Raw genomic sequence first — 20,976 nt, forward strand, 5'->3', positions numbered from 1 at the left:
AAGGAGGTTGACACACAACATACAAAACTCGCCATTCTTCAGGTGTCAACAGCCAGGATTGCAAGAAAAATAGCAACACAACATGTGTCTTCATTTTTGATGTAAACCGTAAGCCAAAGGGTAAAAAAGCATAAAGATAAATAAAAATGAGAATAAAATTTTTGTAAACAACATACATCTTTTTACAAGGATTAAAAAGGAAAGAGGGGGGTTGAAAATGGTTTGTGAACATTACAGTTGACACTATGAAGACAGGAAATTAAAAACTGGAATCAACAAATTAGAACAAAATAGAAAATTATACCTTATTAATCTAATCCAAGTAAAGAGATTTGAAAACAGTAAAAAACAAGTAGCCCTAAAAGAGAGCAATCTCTTGTCTCAAGCCTCTCTTAAGTTTCTTGCTCCCTTTTAAGGCTACTTGCTTTTTCTGTGTTTTTAAATTTCCTTTATTTGAATTAGACTAATAAGTTATATGTTTCTAGAAACTTCTGTTGTCGATTCTAGTTTTTAATTTATTTCTTATCTTCATAGTGCCAAATGTAAATTTGACAAGCCATTCTCAAATATTTCCCTTTTAATCTTTGTAAAAATATTTTTTTATCTTGTTTATAACAATTTTATTTTCATTTTTGTTTAATTTGGTAACAAAATTTTATTCTCATTTTTATTTATGTTTAAGCTTTTTCCCCCTTTGGCTTGTAGTTTTTATCAGAAATGAAGCATGTTGCTATTTTGCTTGCAGTCCTGACCATAGATACCTGACGAATGGCTGGTTTTGTAAGTTGTGGCAACATCCTTATTATGTCAATTTTGTAATTATTTTATTTATCTCTTATACATATATATTTTTTTTGTTACCTTCTGTCCTCTTCTATCTCCCTCATTTGTTTTACCTTCACTTTATATATATAACAGTTGTATGATGTCTTGTCTAGAATATTTGCAAGTTAACCATATTTTTATATCTATGTATAACTTTTATTATAATTCTTCCTATTTTCATTGTTTAAAAATTAAATTTCTGTGCTTTACAATTTGCCAGGAGCATACCTTCACATTTTTGCTGTTTTAAATATTTGCAGTTTTGAGGTTCACCAGTTCCTGACCTCCACGATCGGCATGGGATACCTTTATAAATTTTTAGTTTTTTATTTAAATTCTATTACTTGCACACAAGACTTCATATTGAATTGAATTTGACATGTCAACATGGAATTTGGATTATTAGTTGAAATTATTCTGACTTCTTCATTAGAGTGCATTTGCCACTTTTGAAACATTACTGACCCATACATCTAAGTAGAGAACAGTATGTTTCTAGTCTCTCTCTTGCATGCACACACCATCTTTAAAAATATAGTTATCAAATATTTATAAAATTCAAAACTTTAGATGCAGTACTCCCATATTTAATCCATTAGTGCCCACCATATGATTAATCATACGGATGCAAAAAATAATTTTGATATCATATACTTGTATTGCAGGAAAGCTTTTGACACCGTTGCACATGGAAGACTACTGTACAAATTGGAGCAGAATGGTATTAAGGGTAAGTTGCTACAATGGATAAAAGGATGGTTGAGTAGGAGAAGACAGAGGGTGGTAATCAATGGGCACTGCTCTTCATGCACTAATGTTATTAGTGGAGTCCCACAGGGTTCGGTGTTGGGTCCACTGTAGTTTTGTATATTTATCAATGATATTGATGAAGGTATATCAGGCTTAGTGTCGAAGTTTGCAGATGATACAAAGGTTGGTAGGGTTGTTAATGACAGTAATGGCAGTGTGCTACTGCAACAGGATCTAGAAAATTTGGGAAGATGGGCTGAGAAGTGGCAACTGAAGTTTAACATTGACAAATGCAAAGTACTGCATATGGATAGAAGTAACCCCTGAGGAACGTACCAACTGTGTGGTACTACCCTTAAAGGCGCCTCCGTAGCCAGGTGGGAAGGAGCAGCAGTGCGTAGCACACGCTTCTTGATTAGACCAGGGTTCGGGCCCGTCACCACCAAATACGGAGGGTGCGGAAAGGTCAGGGAATGACCACCGCATATCCCGGAGCAATATGGCTTTAGTTGCTAATGCTCCTAAAAACCAAATAACAAACAAACAAACAAACTACACTTAAGGTGGTAGAAAATGAAAAAGACCTGGGAGTAATTGTGCATTCAGATATGAAGTTTTCTGAGCAATGCAGACAGGCTGCCACGGCAGATCATGGGGTTTTGTCAGTGATATACAGTAATACCCCGACTTACGCGAACTCGGAGTTATGTGGTTCTTGATTTTTTTCGTTTGGCAACACTGCCGCCCACTATCTTCAAGGTCGTTTTTCACATGTTATCGATATATGGTGCGACGGCGGAGAGTGAGAACGAAAGATGAACAAAATTCAACTTTGCTGCGCATGAGCTGCACACATATACAAGAATTTGTATTCCAACTGTCATATTTATATGTGTGCGTTCGAATTCGTGCTCAACTTTTGTTGGAAATTAATCGTTTCACGAGAGAAATGGATCGCATCGGTTGAGCCGTATACAGTCCGTCCTCGTATAACACGTGTTTACACTACACGAATTCAATCATACACTATTTATAAATACAGTAACGATATCTTATAATATAACACGAACCGAATTGGCTTATGCACGATTCGCCTTTGTGTTTACAAGAAATGGCAGTCGAACGCAGAATCACCCCAACCGAACGCAACACAATAGGAATGAAGAGAAGATTCTGAAAATGTATTTGTTTTTTATATCAGTGAAGGTGAAACACATTTCACCATAATAACGTAAAAACCAACACAATTCCAGCTATCGGTATGCAATTAGATCAACTTTACTATCAGTTTATAACATTCCACTAGCAGAAACGCAACTGGATTTTTATTGTTTTATGGTAGTAACCCCTAGAAATGTGAGGTGTTAATAGTGTATCTCTGCCTTTACGGTGTTGTTTATTCAGTTGCTACACGCGCACAGCTTTGTTTATGCTTATCAAGCATGCCTCCTCGTTTTGTCTCGTTTTGTAATTGTGCTTTATTCTCTAAAAATGAGTAAAATACTTAAAAGGTGTGAAAAGGAAGCGTACTGGTGAAGACACTGCAGATTCAGAGAGAAAAAGAAAAGCAATATCGATAAACAGAGGCGGACTGGGTCAAAAATTCTTACCCGGGAAAATTTATAGTGGCCTCATACTATGGTTTATGGCCAAAATCACACCGCCCCAGTGGGGTTTCCCCGGTAAGGCTTATGGCCAGTCCGCCTCTGTTGATAGAGAAAAAATATGAAATTGTGAAACGCTTTGAGCAAAATGAAAGACCATGTGATATTGCATGTGCTACAGACCTAAATGAGGCAACGCCGAGAATTCCAAAGAATGCAGAGAAAATAAAAACAACTTTTATAGCAGGAACAACTCAAACTGTAATTAAAATTCATTAGATTAAGACACAAAACTGGAAGAGATGGAACGGATGTCATCTGTTTGGATAGAAAATCAAACAAAAAACAAGTTTGCTTACGATAGAAGCAAAAGCATTAGCAACATTTTATTACGTAATAGTCATAATAAAATACTTACGTATTTTATTACGATTATTTATTGTGTTTGGTAATGTTTTGGTTACAAATGTGTGTTCAATCTTGGGTGGTCGGCACCTAACCCTATTTTTCCCATTAGGGCTGTTGTTTATTGCACGAGGGTTTATAGGAACACAATTACACTATCGTTCTATATGAGAACTGACTGTATCGATGGCATATGAAAAGTGACCCTCAGTGTTTCTCTTGCCGTGATATGCATTGGACGTGTTTCGTGCGAACTCTGCATGCACAATTATGATTCTACGATCGACGAAAGTTTTCTAAATCCTTAAAAAACTGTTGTTCAAACAAAGTAAATCTGATTCTCTTGCACCTAGTAGACAAATGATATCTTTGGAATGTAAACTTAACATTTTCAAGGATTTTGATAGCAGAATGAAAATTTGTAAATTGGCAAAGAAGTTTGAGCTACCGGAATCCAGTAAGAACAATCATAAAAGATAAAGAAAGAATTCTCGAAGTGGTGAAAAATGCTCAATATTTGAACTCTAGCATAATTCATAAACGTTATGGTATTATTGCTGAGATGGAAACAATGCTGAAATTATGGTGTGATAATCAAGTAAAAGTGAAGAATTGTCCAGTCGATCAGAACACTGTGTGCTATCAAGCTAAGCTGATTTTTGAGAGATTGAAAGAAGAAGCTGGGGAGTTGGGCAAAGATGAAGACTTTGTAGCTAGTAAAGATTGGTTCAACCGATTTTAAAACTCGCCGTAACTGGCACAGTATCGCAGAGAGTGGAGAGGCAGCAAGTGCCCATAAAGAAGCTGCGTCTTCTTTTCCTGAGACACTCAAGGCTATGATAGAAGAAGGTGGCTATAGCAGTGAAACCGTATTTAACGTGGATGAGACTGGCCTGTTCTGGAAGTAGATGCCTAAAAGAACTTTTATCGCGCGTGAAGAAAAAAACATTCCAGGCTTTAATGTTTCCAAAGACCGATTGACAGTGATGGTTGGCGGGAATGTAGCTGGTGATTGTAAGTTAAAACCTCTCTTAATTTATCGCTCCAAAAACCCAAGAGTTTTAAAAAATATATCTAAAATTAGCTTACCAGTGATTTGGAAGTCAAATCATAAAGCTTGGGTGACAGCTTCCGTTTTTGAGGACTGGTTTGGTCACCACTTCATACCCGAAGTCAAACGTTATTGCAGTTCTAAACAGATTCCATTTAAAATGATGCTTCTTATTGACAACGCACCTGGTCACCCTCCTTCCACCCTAATTAATTTTGACCCACGTGTGAAAGTTGTGTTTTTGCCTCCAAACACAACCAGCTTGCTTCAACCGATGGACCAGGGAGTCATCAAAACGTTCAAGGCTTACTACACGAGGCATTCGTTTGCACATCTGAATGAAGCTATGAGACAAAACAGTGAGATGTCTGTTAAAGACTTTTGGAAACAATTCAGTGTTTTAGATACCGTAAGAATCATTGAAGAATCTTGGAATGAAATTCACAAAAAAACATTGAATGGCATCTGGAAGAAACCTTGTCCATTTTTTTTCAAAAACGAGACGAAAACAACGCCAGAAACTGATCATGTCGCTCATGTGATAGAAGAAGTTGTTAATCTTGCCAGGCAATTAGAATTTGGAAGTCGATGGTGATAATGTCAACGAGCTGTTGGATTCACATAGTCAGGAGCTGACAATGAATGAGCTCATAGAGATGCGTCAGCAAGACGTCACTGAAGTATCCGACACTTCAGACCCAGTTCCACCAGAAAAGCACATGGCAATTGCAAACTTGACAGAAGGTCTCAGCTCAGTTGAAAAGGGCTTAAAAATTTTAGAAAACATAGACTCCAACGAAGAACGCATTATAGCTACAAAGCAAGGAATAAAAAAAATTATTAGCTTGCTAGGAAGAAATTCTGCATGAAAAAAAGAAGGCGCTGTGTCATCAGACGAATTTGTTAGATTTTTATGACGCCATCGACATCGAAATAACTTTTTTATGTAAATCATTTATTTTTTAATACATATTTTGTATTAATAAGTATAAAGAACTGCAATTTTATTAATATTTTTCTTCTAAACTAGTGTTTTTGTTAGTCCTTGGTCCCAATCAAACAAAATTTATATGTATGTATATGCAAAGTTGTACCCCGACTTAAGCAATTTTTGTCGGACCCACCTATTGCGTAACTTTGGGGTATTACTGTACAGGAATTTGCTAGCAGGGAAGAGGAGGTGATTGGGGTATTACTGTACAGGAATTTGCTAGCAGGGAAGAGGAGGTGATTGTCCCTCTGTATAAGGCAATGGTCAGGCCACGCCTTGAGTACTGTGTACAGGTCTGGAGGCCTCATTTTAGGAAGGATGTAGATTTGCTTGAGCATGTACAGAGAAGGGCAACAAGATTGGTGAGAGGAATGAAGGGATCCTCTTATCAAGAGAGGCTTAAGTTCTGCAAATTGCAGCAGCTGGAGACTAGGCACCTGCAAGGTGATCTGATTGAGGTGTATAAGGCCTTGAATGGGTTGAGCATGCTGAATTCTAATGGGATTCTTCCACTTGTTCAGATTACGAACCTAAGGGGTCATAAATTCAAATTGAGGAAAGACAGATGTAGGATAGATGTGTGGAAATTTGCCTTTAGTCAGTGGGTGGTTAATTGCTGGAACAAGCTTCCATCTGTCGTTGTGCAAGTTGATAACTTAAACAAATTTAAGGAGGAACTGGACAAACATTTAGAGGGAATGGTTGTGTAATTTTTTTTTTTTTTTGGCTCATTCTGCAGAAGCTCATACGCTTGCTTTCTTGCATCACATGCCCCTTTTACTACTACTGCTACTTTTAAAACATTACTGACCCATACATTTAAGTAGAGAACAGTATGTTTCTAGTCTCTCTCTCTCATGTGAACACCATATTAAAAAAATAGTTATAAAATATTTATAAAATTCAAAATTTTAGATGCAGTACCCCCATATTTAATCCATTAGTGCCCACCATATGATTAATCATACGGTTTACCTTACTACAAAAAAAATTAATTAAAAATGTATGAATGTATTTTTCTTTTCAGATGGCATTTATTTATTAAGATTAATAACTTCCTTAGTGATATTTGGCAACTTTACATTCATAATTTCATTTAAACATATTGCTAGAGATGTTTCTTTCAGTAGTGACACAGTGGTCTTAACCTGGCTGACAGTAAGTTTTTACATTATACATTTTAAATGATATGTTTGATAATGCTGTTTTGAAAGTTTTTTTATTCATGCCTCTAGGCATATGCAATATGTTTAATAGAATAATATTTTGATTGCTTTAATTTATGGAGTGCTTTTTTTTTTTCGTTGCGTATGATAAAACGTGCCGGGAAGTAGTGTGTACATTTCAGTATAATACATATTTTTTATTGTTTATAAAATTAGATGCAGACTTTTATTCCTTTTTAGTTTCTATCTTTTTATACTTTTAAAAGCTATTGACGGTATCAGACTGAGTGAAAAAAATATTTTTCAAAACATTTCTGAATAAATTTACTTAAATTTCTTTTTTTTTAAAGCTAAATCATGCCTAAGCAAAAGTTTGTTGAGAGGGATGCAGAAGAAATATTGAATATTCTAGAATCTCAAGAGCTTGAATTCATTTTCTATGCACCAAATGATGGTCAAGATTCTGATAATGGCAATGCTGCAAGTGATGGTGAGGAGTTGTCATTAAGCCTTAGAGACATTGGTAGAGTGTACTTTCACAAGGAGCAGAGATTCAAGTTCTTAGTAAAGATGGTAAAAGTGATCTTGATGTAGACACTGAATTGATTGCAGATTCCCATCATTTTTCAAAAAAACAGTCTACAAAAGGAAAGAAAAGAAAAGAAAACATACTCCCAAAAGTATGAGTGCCATAATAATGAATTGGAGCCTGCCATTATAAAGACCATGAGAGAAAACAAAAGTAAGCCTAGTGGCATCTTTAAATTTTGCTTTACTGAGGAAATAATGACTCATATATGTAAAGAAACAGTCAAATATGCATCCCAGAAAGGTGATCTGCAATTTTCTTTATCTGCTGAAGACCTCTATAACTATTTTGGGATCCTTCTTTTGTCAGGATATAATAAAAGTGTCATTCAGAAGAATGTACTGGGAGACTTGGCCTGATGCAAATAACTGTTTAGTTAGCCAATCCATGAGTAGAAATAAATTTGAAAAAATCCGCCAACACTTTAATAATAACATAAAAATAGATACTTGTGACAAGGTTTATAAAATTAGGCCTATGTTAGACCATTTGAATGACAAGTTCAGTCAATTCATTGAGCCAGTGGATTGACAGTTGTTCAGTCAATTCATTGAGCCAGCAATTTCTCTCTTGATGAGGCAACAGAGCCTTATTATGGGCACCATAGCATGAAACAATTTATAAGGGAAACCTGTTTGCTACAGATCCAAGGTACGGTGTCTTTCTTCACCTAGGAGAATGCTACTTCCTTTATTAGACTAGACAAAGACAGTAGTAAATTTCTCAATTTAAAATTGAGAAAGGAGTTCGACAAAGAAACATATCTTCGAAGTTGTTTACTGCTGCCCTTGAGGAAGCTTTCAGAAGATTAGACTGGTCGCAGAAAGGAGTCAATGTGAATGGAGAGTACCTAACCCTTTTATGATTTGCAGATGACATTGTGGTCATAAGCCACAATCCCAAAAAATTGGAGGAAAATCTTAATCAGTTATGCAGAGTTAGTAAGGATTTTAGACTAAAGATGAATATGGCTAAAACAAAAGTAATGATAAACAAGTATGCCGCAGAAAGAGATATAATGATTGAAGGAGCAGTAATTGAAGAGGTGGAGTCATATACTCCACATGTCATATTGAAGTCAAGAGAAGAATAAATTTTGGATGGATAGCATTCAGGAAATATAGTCACATACTGAGGAGCAATATCCTAATTTGTCTGAAACGTAAAATAATGAACCAATGTATACTCCCCACCATGACTTATGGAAGTGAAACTTAGGCACTCACCAAAAGAATGGAAGAAAAGCTGAGAATTACATAGCGAAGAATGGAACAAATTATTTTGGGAATCAGACTGTTAGATAAGAAGAGAAACACATGGATTAGGCAGCAAACTCAAGTAAAGGACATTCTTATCAAAACTAAAGAACTAAAATGGTCTTGGGCTGGACACATAGCTCGAAGACATGATGAGAGAGATGGACTAAGAAAATAACAGAATGGTACCGAAGAGGAGCTAGAAGAAAACCTGGAAGACAACAACAGAGATGGACAGATGAAATTCATGAGTTTGTGGATAGTAAATGGATGGCCATTGCACAAAACAGAAGGAACTGGAAAGTGCTGGAGAGGCCTTCATCCTGCAATGGATCAAAAATGGCTGATGATGATGATGATGATGACTACACCTGAAGGATATTTAGTTAAATTTCATCCCTATACTGGGACATGGTGACAGGAAAACTTCTTGGTTCTTCAGTGCCAGAAAGACTTTGCTTGGGCTTTGTACCTCAGGGAGCTTGTATTTATATGGTTAATTACTTCACTTCACTTCCCTTTCTTAGGAACCATTAGAAGTAATAGAACAGAGCAAGTTCCTTTACAAGATCTAAGCAAAGTTGAGCGAGCTGCGCCATTGAAGAAAAAGCAAGCTGAATTACTCTTCTAAGGTGGAATGATAATAACCAAGTTACTTTAGTGACAAATTTGAAAGAAGAAAAGATTTTTGATGTAGGAAGCTGTAAGTGGTGGAAGAAAGCAGAACGAAAGCAAATAACTGTTCCTCAACCCAATATTGTGAAGTTGTACAACAAACGAATGTGTGAGGTCGATCTTTTTCACAAAATGAGAGGTCATTACCAAATTAGAATAAGTTAAAAAAAAATGGTATTGGCCTTCGTTTTGATTTTGTCTCAAAGGAAGTATTATAAATCTATGGATCTTATATCGCCATGTTGAAAAGAATAACCCTCTCTTGGAGTTTGTGACAAATAGTCATTGCACTGCTTGCTGCACCAGACATAGAAAAGAAACGAGGAGATCATCCTAAAACAAATAAACAATTTCAAGAAGTGACCTGATTTGATGGCAAAGAACATCTTGTCAACAGAAATAATACTCAGAGACGGTGTGCAGTGTGTGGAAAATGTGCCAAATTTGTGTGCATCAAATGCAACGTTGGACTTCATCCTGATGCATGTTTCATACCATCAGTAAATGTTTCTTTTACCAGCAATCAATATTTAGAGTATTTGTTTTGATAAAGAAATGATAAAAGAAAACTCTTGTTTCTCCCTAATTTTTAAGCATTTGAAAACACTATTGCCCAGCATATGATATATCATATGGGCAAAAAAATAGTGAAAACTACATTAAGTGGCGGTTATAGTGATCACTGGTTATAAGAATCAATTTTTAACACATCTGCGATATTTTTCTAAAGTACATTTCTGGAGGGCACATTTGTAGAGGTTTCAACCATAAAACAATAAAAACAATTTGCAGTTTCTGGTTTATTGAGCTTTCCTGTTAGTGCAGTCTATTATAAATGGTTATTGCAATTGCAATAATATCAGTAGCTGGAATTCTGTGGGTTTTTGTGTTATTATGGTGAAATGTGTTTCCCCTTTAATGAAATCTTCAATCTTAAAAACATATAGTACTGCAAATAAATTTTCAGAATCTGTTATAAACTTCGTACATTTCGTATCTCACTCGCGCGTGTCATGTTAGTTCCGATTTGTGTGTGCTTTGTCGTTAATTGACACTTATCTTTTTTACTGTGTTTTAAATTTTACTACCAAAAAAAAAATGTCAATGAACAGAAAGAGTGAATTTGAGTGTAAAAGGTAAGTTATGAATTATAAAAACATATGACAAATTAAACTTAATATCTCAAAGGGAAGCAGCAGTAAAATTAGGAGTGTCTCAGTTATCTTTATCAAAATTATTAAAATCATGTCGCACATTAAGCACTAATGTGATTACTGAAACCAGAGAAAGGAAGCATGAAGGGAAATGCCAAACAGTAGACGAAGCTCTGTTCATTTGGTTCAAACAGCTAATGATTCTTCTTCAAAAAGCTAACAATTTTGCTGAAAAACTACACAAAGAGTTTAAGACAACGAATGGATGGCGGACAAGAGGCATAATATTGTTTACAAAAAACTTCACGGAGAAAAACAGGATTCCGATAGTTCTGACCTCTGAAAACTGTGTTAAGCGCTTATAATCCTGAAGACATTTTCAATACAGATGAAACAGGGTTGTACTACGGGACTACCCCAGGCCATTGCATGATTTTTAAAAATTCCCCCGAGTCGGCAGGAAAGAAGATCAAAGACAGGATTTCGATTCTTTTAATGTGCAACATGACATGAACAATCAAGATGAAGCCATTAGTTATAAGCAAGAGTAAATCGCCTAGATGTTTTAAAGGAGTAAAACAGCTGCCTGTTCAATATGCCAATAACGCCAATGGTTGGATGAGAGCTTCTCTATTTGAAGGTTATCTTCGTAAATGGGATTTGTAATTGGATACAAAAAACAAAAAAAATTGCATTGGTTTTGGATAACTGCCCAGCTCATCCAAAGTTGACTTTCAAAAATATTGAATTAGTTTTTCTACCTTCGAATACCACATCACTGATTCAGCCTCTTGACCAGGGAGTATTAAAAACCTTTAAGACCTTTTATAGATCGGATATGAGGCAAAGAATCATCTAGTCTCTAGATGATGGTTTGGAAACCATCCAGTATTGCAAAGCAGATAACTGTTCTAGATGCATGTCATATGACAGTAAGTGCCTGGAATGAAGTTTCCGAAACCTGCATTGGCAACTGTTTCAAAAAATGTGGATTAATTATTCATGATGGTCAAATAAGTCATGATACTGATCACATTGAAAAGGCCGACCGGGCTAGCCAGGTGGGTAAAGTGCCTGCCTGGCAACCCAAATGTCGAGGGTTCGAATCCCGCCTCTGGCTTGGATCAGAGTTAAAAAATGCAAAAACTTTGGGAGGTGCATTATGGCCACAGAAGCCGATGTGCCAACAACTAACAAAAAAAAAAAAGTTGAAAAGCCTGAAGACATGGGTGAACAGGAGTTTAATGATTGAGTGGACATAAATGGTGATCTACAATTTATTACAGCTTTAACATATGAAGAAATTGCCCAGTCTGTTACTGATAATTTCACCGAGGAGGGAAATTCCAGTTACAAAACAGCAAACTCATGAAGCGATAGCTGTTCCGAGGAGAGCGTTGGAAGAAACTGGTGCAAGTGATCGTGAATATAGACTATTATACCATATTGAAAAATTTATAAATATTCTTTATAGTGATAATTTAAAGCAATCTAAAATAAGTGACTATTTTAAATTATAATCATATTACAAAGTGTTATGTTTAATATGTCACTTTTTGCTATGTAAGTCAGTATAAATTTATTTTTATTTTGCTAACCTATGGATAATATGCTTCTGATTTTCACGTATCATTTAATTGGTAATAAACCTTCTGTAATAAAGTGTAAATTTGTGCTTTATATCTTTATTTTTATAGCCTCTGGATAATATTTATCGATTTTTGCTTATTAGATTTGCCATTTATTAGAATCAAAATTCAATTTTGCAAACATGATCACTATATCCGGTGCTATCTGTATATATTTTTAAACAAATTTTAACTTGACTACTTTAATACACTATACTGAATATAATATTTCAGTTTCAACAAAATATTTAAACTTTTTTAATTTCGGTCTTTAATGGGTTAACTTGTAAAGAAATTGTTTGCTTTATGAGCAAGATTTTGCATTTTCTGTAATACTTCTATAATGTTAAGTATGAGAAACTGGTTTATTCAGAACTCAGAAAAATTATAATTCTCAATATGAACTGTTTATTTTTGTGTATTTTTTTCATTCTTGAAAGGAGAAATGTTGAGTTTTTCTGCCCCATATGTAGTAGTTAACTTGCATTTGTGCACTTTTAAGTCAAAGAAAATCAAAAAAAAAAAAAATTATATTTTATTTTAAATTTAGGATACTGCAGAAGTAGTAGCATCTACAACCACTACTACTAGTTTATTACTTTCAACATCAGAAAAGGTTGAAAACAATTATAGTGAAGGATGTCAAGACTTTTCCTTACCAGAAAAGACTGTAACCAGTACATTAACAACTACCACCACAACTACTACTACCACCACCACCACCACTACTAGTGTCAAGACTGTAACAATAGGTAATATATTAGTAATCATTTCGTCTAATTTAACTGATTGAATTAGTTCATTCCTTCATTTAACATGTTTATAACCATTAACTTTATATTAAAAGCATATTGGTACTAGTATTTAATATTTTAATTTACTTTTGTCTCTTTTTTCCTGATGTAATTTTTTTTTTACATAAAATGTGTATATAAAGGGTGATATAGGCAAGAATACAATTCTACTTATTTTATACTGCATTGCACCAAATTTTGAAAAAATTTTATGGAAGGTACTTATGAAAGTACAGAATGCCTGCCGAGACTGTTTTGTCTTCTCTGCAGCTGGTGCTTACTTTTTATTTTTAGTACGTATTTTATATATATACACAGTGGATTCCGTTTATTTGGGGCAAATCTTAAAAAACAGAAACCAATTGAGAAAATAGCCAGGGTTTACTTCGCTTAATTGGGACAGCATGCCGTTTAATCGGGGCAGGAGACCGCAGCTCTGGAGATTACCCTACGATTGTCTCCGACGGTACCACGTGGTTCGGTCGAAATTCTGGAGGTCACGACCATAAAACAATATATAAAAACAATTAGTAGTCACCTGTTTATTGGGCTTTTCTGTTAGTGAAATCTATCATAAATGGACAGTAAACTCTATCTTACTGAATTTGCGATAATACTGACAGCTGGAATTCTGTGGGTTATTATGGTGAAACGTGTTTACACTTCCATGAAATCTTCAATCATATAAAAAAATTAATTTTCAGATCTTCTCTTCATTCATATTTTTAAAGCTTTGTAACTCATTACTCGGTTCTCACTTGCGCGTATTGTGTTACTTGCAATTTGTATGCCGTGTTCTTTGTTATTTATTGCTTATCATTTTACTGTTTTAAATTTTAATCCCCACCCACAAATGTCAGTAAACAGAAATGTCAACTAGTTCATATGTACATATTACAGTACATATTAATTATTCCGATTATCACGTCCTTGAGGTTGTCACAGACATTCTCTCAGATATGCCAGACAAGCTGTACTTGCTACCTGGGAGTCTAAAACGCTGATGGAACTGATATTCGGGTGACACTCAAGTCAAGTGGACCCAATTTCGGCGAAGTCCAGATGGTCTGTGACAGCCAAATCCTCTGCTTGCACCTTCATGGTGGTGGGACTTTTAGTAATCCTGGGTATAACCTCCATGCACAAGTACATGATGGGTGACCACCCAGGTGTGAACCAACGTAAGCAGGGGTCAAGGTGTGGCACCCACACCGCATGGAGGAATGCCGCCCCCTCTATGTTACCAGGCAGTACTAGGTGGTAGATGACTCTCATCAACCGGTGAAATACCACCACTTTGCTTATTGGAGGCTTGAATTCCTTACATTTCAAGGGTACAGCTCTAAAACGGTGTTCGCAGGCTGGCTGCTAGTTAATACACCGGACCAAACCTATTGGTAACTCTCTAGGAGGCTTCCGGATCAGCTAGTGTATAATATTGCTACCTCTACTCTGCCAGATAGTGACTGGAGGGAGTCCTTGTTGTGTGTATGCAGGGAGCATTGTCGAGGCCACGTTATGTCAAGGATCTGTGTATATTCTTACCACGTGTACGCCCTATCCAAAAATTTCACTACTTAATACAGCATGTCCCACTCACTTTTTCTTACTATTGAATACACCATGAATTGTCAAAATAATAGAGCAAGCTTATCTGCGAAAAGATCTAAACCTCCCAAGCACTTCCTAATTCATTTCACAAATATACGTGGTCACAATTCTAATTTCAACGATGTCCATTTCCACTTGCAGTCTGCCAAACCCCATGTACTTTTTCTGACAGAATCTCAGTTATCGGTTGATTCAAGTACTGCTCATCTCAGATGTCCAAATTATTCGCTGTATGATTCCTTTTGCCTCAAAGGTGGTACTTGTGCATATGTCCGTTCTGATATTCCCTGTCAGAGACTTGGCAATTTGGAATCTCCTCTCTTTGATCTCCTCTGGCTTAAAATCTCTCTACCTCATTGTGTCAAATTCATCTGTTGTGTCTACCGTTCTCCCAACTCCACTAATCACTTGGAGCTCTTTGACTTCCTTTCTTTGCAACTTGACTTTCTCCAGTCCAACTTTCCTAACAGTGAGGTAATTTTCCTTGGTGATTTTAAGGTTCACAACTCCAGCTGGCTTCCGTTTTCTAGTCACACTGACCCAGCAGGTCGAGATGCTGAGGCTTTTGCAATTACTAATGATCTAGCAAAGATTGTTCATTTACCTACAAGAATACCGGACAATCCTAATCATACAGCCCATACGCTTCATCTTTTTCTCACAAACAACCCTTCTAAGTACATGGTCGAAGTGAGAGGTCCTTTAGGCACTTCAGATCACGACTTGGTGATTGTCTCTTCTTCAATGGATCCTTTATCTCATGGCTATTCCCAACCTCATGTTGTTTGGCATTACAAGAATGCAAAATGGGATGACCTGCAAGACTTCTTTTCTTCTTTTCCTTGGTCGGACTACTGTTTCAAAACTTCTGATGTCAACGTTTGCTCAGAACGTGTCAGTGAAATTATTCTTGTAGGAATGGAATCTTTTATCCCACACTCCACTTTAAAATCTCGTCCTTTATCTAAACCTTGGTTTTCCAATAAATGTGCTAAGGCTGTTCAAGAGAAGAATGTTGCATATCGTAACTGGCTTGTTTCTAATTCTTCAGTTTCATTTTCTTCCTGCACCGAAGCTCGCAATAATTGTAAAGCAGTTTTTAATCAGTCTAAACTAGAGTTTGAACAGGCTAAGAGTAGAAAACTTGCTTCTTGCTCTAATGGTAGCTGAGCATTCTGGTCTCTTGCCAAAGCTATTAGCCGCAATTTTTGCCCATTTCTGCTCCCACCTCTGTCCAAACCAGATGGTTCTATTGTCACTTCAGCCAAGGATAAAGCTGACCTAATAGCATCCCATTTTTCTTCCAGTTCATGTATTAATGATCTTGGTAAAACACCTCCCACCATTCCCAACACGCACCATTCAATGCCTCCTGTGGTCTTCTGTCAAAAGGATATCAGAAGGATTTTGATGAATCTTGATGCTAAGAAAGCTCCAGGTCCTGATGGTATTTCTCCACTTGTTCTCAAAACCTGTGCTCCTGAACTTACTCCTATTCTTTGCCGCCTTTTTTCACTTTCTTATTCCAAAGGTGTTTTTCCTTCTGCTTGGAAATTTGCTCATATCCAGCCAGTTCCTAAAAAGGGTGACAAATCCCTCCCATCCAATTATCGTCCCATTGCAATTACTTCCACTCTTTCTAAAGTAATGGAGAAATCAATTAACCGCCAACTCCCTAGAAACTACCTAGAAACCTTCCGTCTGATCAACGATCGCCAGTATGGATTTCGTCAGTGTCGATCCACTGGTGATATTCTGGCTTATGTTACCCATTTATGGACTAATTCAATGGAAAGGTTCAGTGAAACACAAGTAGTTGCTCTTGACATCTCAAAGGCTTTTGATTGTGTTTGACATAAAGGTCTTCTAAACAAGCTTCCATCTTATGGTTTGCCAACTGTTTTTAGTAATTGGTTATCCACTTTTCTCTCTGATCGCTCACTGAGGGTTATGGTAGATGGCTCTCTGTCTTCTAACTACTCCACTAATGCCAGTGTCCCCCAAGGTTCAGTTCTTTCACCCACTCTTTTCCTCTTGTATATTAATGACCTTCTTCCATTGACTGGAAATCCTATCCATAGTTTTGCCGATGATAGCACATTGCATTCCACTTTCCATTTTGAGAAACCTTGTCCTGTTCAACTTCTCGAAAATTTGCTACCAATTCCTTAAATGCCGATCTTCGGGTATTTCTCCAGTGGGGCATAGACAACTTAGTTGATTTCAACCCTTCTAAAACTCAGTCTTGTGTTATATCTCGCAAAAAGGATTCTTCTGCTCCTATGCTTATTTTAGTGACACTCCGATTCCTAGGCAAAATGATATATCTGTTTTGGGGATTACTCTGACTTCTAATCTCTCTTGGCACAAGCACATTACAAATATTGCTTCCTCTATTCTCTTTCGCTCTTGGCGTTACTTTTCTTCCTAACAGCTGCTCACTCTGTATAAATCGCAAATCCACCTTGCCATAGAATATTGTTCCCACATCTGGGGTGGTGCCCTCAAAACCTCTCTCTCTCAGGCTTCTTGATTCCATTCAGAAGAGGGCAATTAGGTTAATTAATGATTTATCTCTAACAGAGTCTGTCCACTCGCTTTCTGATAGGTGTACTGTTTCTGCTGCATGCCTCTTCTACAGATACTTCCATGGGCACTGTTCTTCTGAATTGGCTTCTATAATTCCCACTCTCTCTTTCAAAACAGTCCGAACACATGCCGCCACCAGCCAACATCCATTTACTGTTCAACTTGAAACCCACAGAACCAACTTTTCATCTTCCTCATTTATTCATTCAACTGCCGTTTTCTGGAACAACCTTCCTTCTTATGTATTTCCTGAAAATTACAATCTACGGAAGTTCAAGTCCAATGTCAAGAAATATCTTCTTTCGTCTTCTCAACCTACAACCCAAGCACGGTACTAAGTACTATAGGTTCTAATACCTCTCGTGTTTGGGGTTCAGATAAAAAGAAAAAAAAAAAAACATATATTCTTCCGATTTTCATGTATTTTTTAATTGGTAAGCTAATAAAGGGTAAATTTCTGCTTAATATATCTTTGCTTTTATAGCCTGTGGATAATATTCCTCCTATTTTTGCTAATTAGAATCGCTGTTTAATAGAATTAAAATTCAATTCACAAACGTGATCACAATGACTGGCGCTTACTACACATCGTATAGTGAACGGTACTTTACTGTGTTGAGTTCGTCGTAACGTGATTTGATTGTACAGCGAACCAATCGTAAAAAAAGGGATACATCGTATTTTTAACTATTTACGTGAAACTTCGGATAATTGGGGCACCCGCTTAATCGGGCCAAAATGCACTAGTCCCGATGTGTCCCAAATAACCGGAATGGACTGTATATAAAATCTTTCTATATATTAAAATAATTTTCCTCCTAGTGATATTTATTCTCCCAATGGGAGAAGAGGGATGCGGATTACATGGTAATACTTAACAGATACTAAAATACGTAACAGAAACTTTTACTGTGGTAAAACAAGCTTCTGTTTTAGCGTGGTCATGCTAGATAAACCTTGTGCACGCGCTTTATTTATATAGCATGACCACATGGTACCATTATTGATTTCCATATATAACATTAATTGATTTCCATATATTTATGTATTCATAGCTGAGGAAGGAGCACACAGTGTTGAAAGCTGCTGTAGGTATTTTGTTTTTTTTTATCAAAAGAAGCGAGTGCAGCCCCCCTAGTATTAGATAGTATGAACCAGAGCTGTAATGCTCAATACGTTCTACGTTGATATCAATATTTGTAAACTAATAAGAGAAGTTTACCTCAGTATAGTACGTAGAACACTTCTGTATGATACTCTCCAGAAATTAAAACGAAAAAATCGAAAAAATTACATTAGAGTAACAAATAGTTTTAAAAAAAATAATTAAAAATCAATTTAACGCAATTAAAAATAAGAAAATTAAAAGAATTTAATGAAAAAATTGCAAAACGATTGTCATTCCTTAAAGGAAAGAAAATTTTTTGCAATTTTTTCATTAAATTCTTTTAATTTTCTTATTTTTGATTGCTTAAGGAAGGAAAATCGTTTTGCAATTTTTTCATTAAATTCTTTTAATTTTCTTATTTTTAATTGTGTTAAATTAATTTTTAATTATTTTTTTAAAACTATTTAGCATTAGCATTAGTAGAGGCATTTGATGCAAGAAAGCAAGCTTATGCAGCATCAGCCAAAAAAAAATAAAATAAAAATAAATAAAAAATAACCACTTCCACTTCACCCCTCTGTTCGTTCGAAATACCTGTCCAGCTGAGCCTTAAATTTATTTAGGCTATCAACTTCCATGACAAGGGATGGAAGTCTGTTCCACCAACCAACCACCCGCTAGCTAAAGGCAAATTTCCTCACGTCTATCCTTCATCTTTCTTTCCTCAATTTGAATTTATGCCCTCTCAGGTGATTATTCTAAGCAAGAGGAAGAATCCCATCAGCATTGAGCATGCTCAAACCATTCAAGGCCTTATACACCTCTATCAGATCACCTCGCTGGTGCCTAGTCTCCTGACACTGTAATTTGCAAAACTTAAGCCTTTCTTCGTAAGAGCACCCCTTTGTTCCATTCACTAATCTTGTTGCCCTTCTCTGTACTCGTTCCAGCATCCCTACATCCTTCTTGAAATGAGGCCTCCAGACCTGTATACAGTACTCTAGGTGTGGCCTGACCATTGCCTTATACAAGGGAATAATCACCTCCTTATCCCTGCTAGAAAAATTCCTATATATCATCGACAATACACCATGAGCTACTCTTGCAGCCCGTCTGCACTGCTCAGAAAACTTCATATCTGCCTGCACAACCACCCCCAGGTCCCTTTCATTCTCTACCACTGTCAGTGTAGTACCACAGAGTTGATATGTTGCTCTGGGGTTGCTGTTTCCCATATGTAGTACTTTACATTTGTCAATGTTAAACTTCATTTGCCACCTCTCAGCCCATCTGCTCAACCTTTCCAGATCCTGTTGCAGCAGCATAGCGTCAGTAGTGTCCTTAACAACCCTGCCAACCTTTGTATCGTCTACAAACTTGGACATTAAGCTTGATATATCATCATCAATATTATTTATAAATACAGAAAACAATAATGGACCCAACACTGAACCCTGAGGGACTCCACTTATAACATTAGTCCACGATGAGCAGTGTCCATTGATTACCACTCTCTGCCTTCTCCCTCTCAACCACCCCTTTATCCATAGCAGCAATTTGCCTCCAATGCCACACTGCTCCAATTTGTGCAGCAGTCTTCCATGTGCAACGGTATCAAAAGCCTTTCTAAGATCCAAGTATATAATATCAAAGTTATTCCCTGCATCCAGTTCTTTTGTGACTGCATCATAGTATCCAATCAAATTGGTCAGGCAAGACTTCCCCTTAACAAAACCATGCTGTGTCTGAGCTATAACTGAAGTCTTGTCTAGATGATCCTGCAGTGCTTCTTTAACTAGTGACTCCATTAATTTTCCGGGAACAGAAGTTAAACTGACAGGTCTATAATTACTTGTGTCGCCTTTTGATCCTCCTTTGTGAATTGGGGTCACATTTGAACATCTCCAGTCCATGGGTACTTCCCCTGAGTCGAAGGAAGCTCTCATAATTATGGCTAATTGTTTGCTTACTTCCTTTGCTGCCTTTTTTAATATAACTGGATAGATCCCATCCACCCCAGGTGCCTTTCTTGTAATTATCTTCAACAATTTCTCCTCCACTTTACTCTCAGTTATTACAAGATTCTCTAGCTTACTGCCAGAGTTGAATACACCTCTGGCATTCCCCTCGCTGAATAACTCCTCATGTATGAATGTCGATGCAAATTATTCATTTAGTTTGTTAGCTACATGAGCAGGATCATCAACAGTTGACCCATCGATATCAAGTGGACCAATCTGATTCATCCCCTTCCTTCTAGAGTTTACATAAGTAAAGAACTCTTTGCTGTTTTTCTTTGCATTCCTTGCCAAAGATTTCTCGTAGTCTGCCTTTGCCTGTCTAACCTCCTTTGTAACTTGGTTACAGATCAACTTGTATCTATCATAGGCTTCTGTGTCATGTGTTAATTTTTATGTATCCCATGCATTTTTCTTCTCTGCCATATGTCTCATTAGTTCATCTGACATCCACTTAGGCCTAAACCTTGATCAATATTTCTTAGTTGGTATGTAAAGCCTAGTAGCTTCCAAGATAAGTTCTTTGAATGCTTCCCATTTTGAATTTGCTGTTGATAACATCATCAGTTGGTCCCACTGTATAGAATTTAAATACTGTCTCAGTCCATCGTAGTCGCCTTTACGAAAGCAATAACCCTTCCCTTTACCCCTAATGGTAGTTACCTCTTTGAGTAAATCCCACTTCAGCACAATGTGATCACTGCCACCTAGTGGTTCATTTACCTGCAGATTCTTAATGCATGAAGAATCGCGATTTTTTTG

At 36.6% G+C, this 20,976-nt stretch overlaps 1 protein-coding gene across 1 annotated transcript in view; it reads left to right on the top strand.

Annotated features, from left to right (window-relative positions):
• The window catches only part of E(bx) (nucleosome-remodeling factor subunit NURF301 E(bx)), a 693,176-nt gene that overhangs the window by 97,876 nt on the left and 574,324 nt on the right, over nucleotides 1–20,976 (top strand). The window contains exon 5 of the mRNA XM_090382976.1: nucleotides 12,645–12,846. Coding sequence (XP_090239102.1) covers nucleotides 12,645–12,846 — 202 coding nt within the window. The remainder of the gene's footprint in view (nucleotides 1–12,644; nucleotides 12,847–20,976) is intronic.

The sequence above is a fragment of the Mastigoproctus giganteus genome, chromosome 10, assembly GCF_048544385.1.
Source record: "Mastigoproctus giganteus isolate SK-2022 chromosome 10, ASM4854438v1, whole genome shotgun sequence".
NCBI lineage: Eukaryota > Metazoa > Arthropoda > Arachnida > Uropygi > Thelyphonidae > Mastigoproctus > Mastigoproctus giganteus.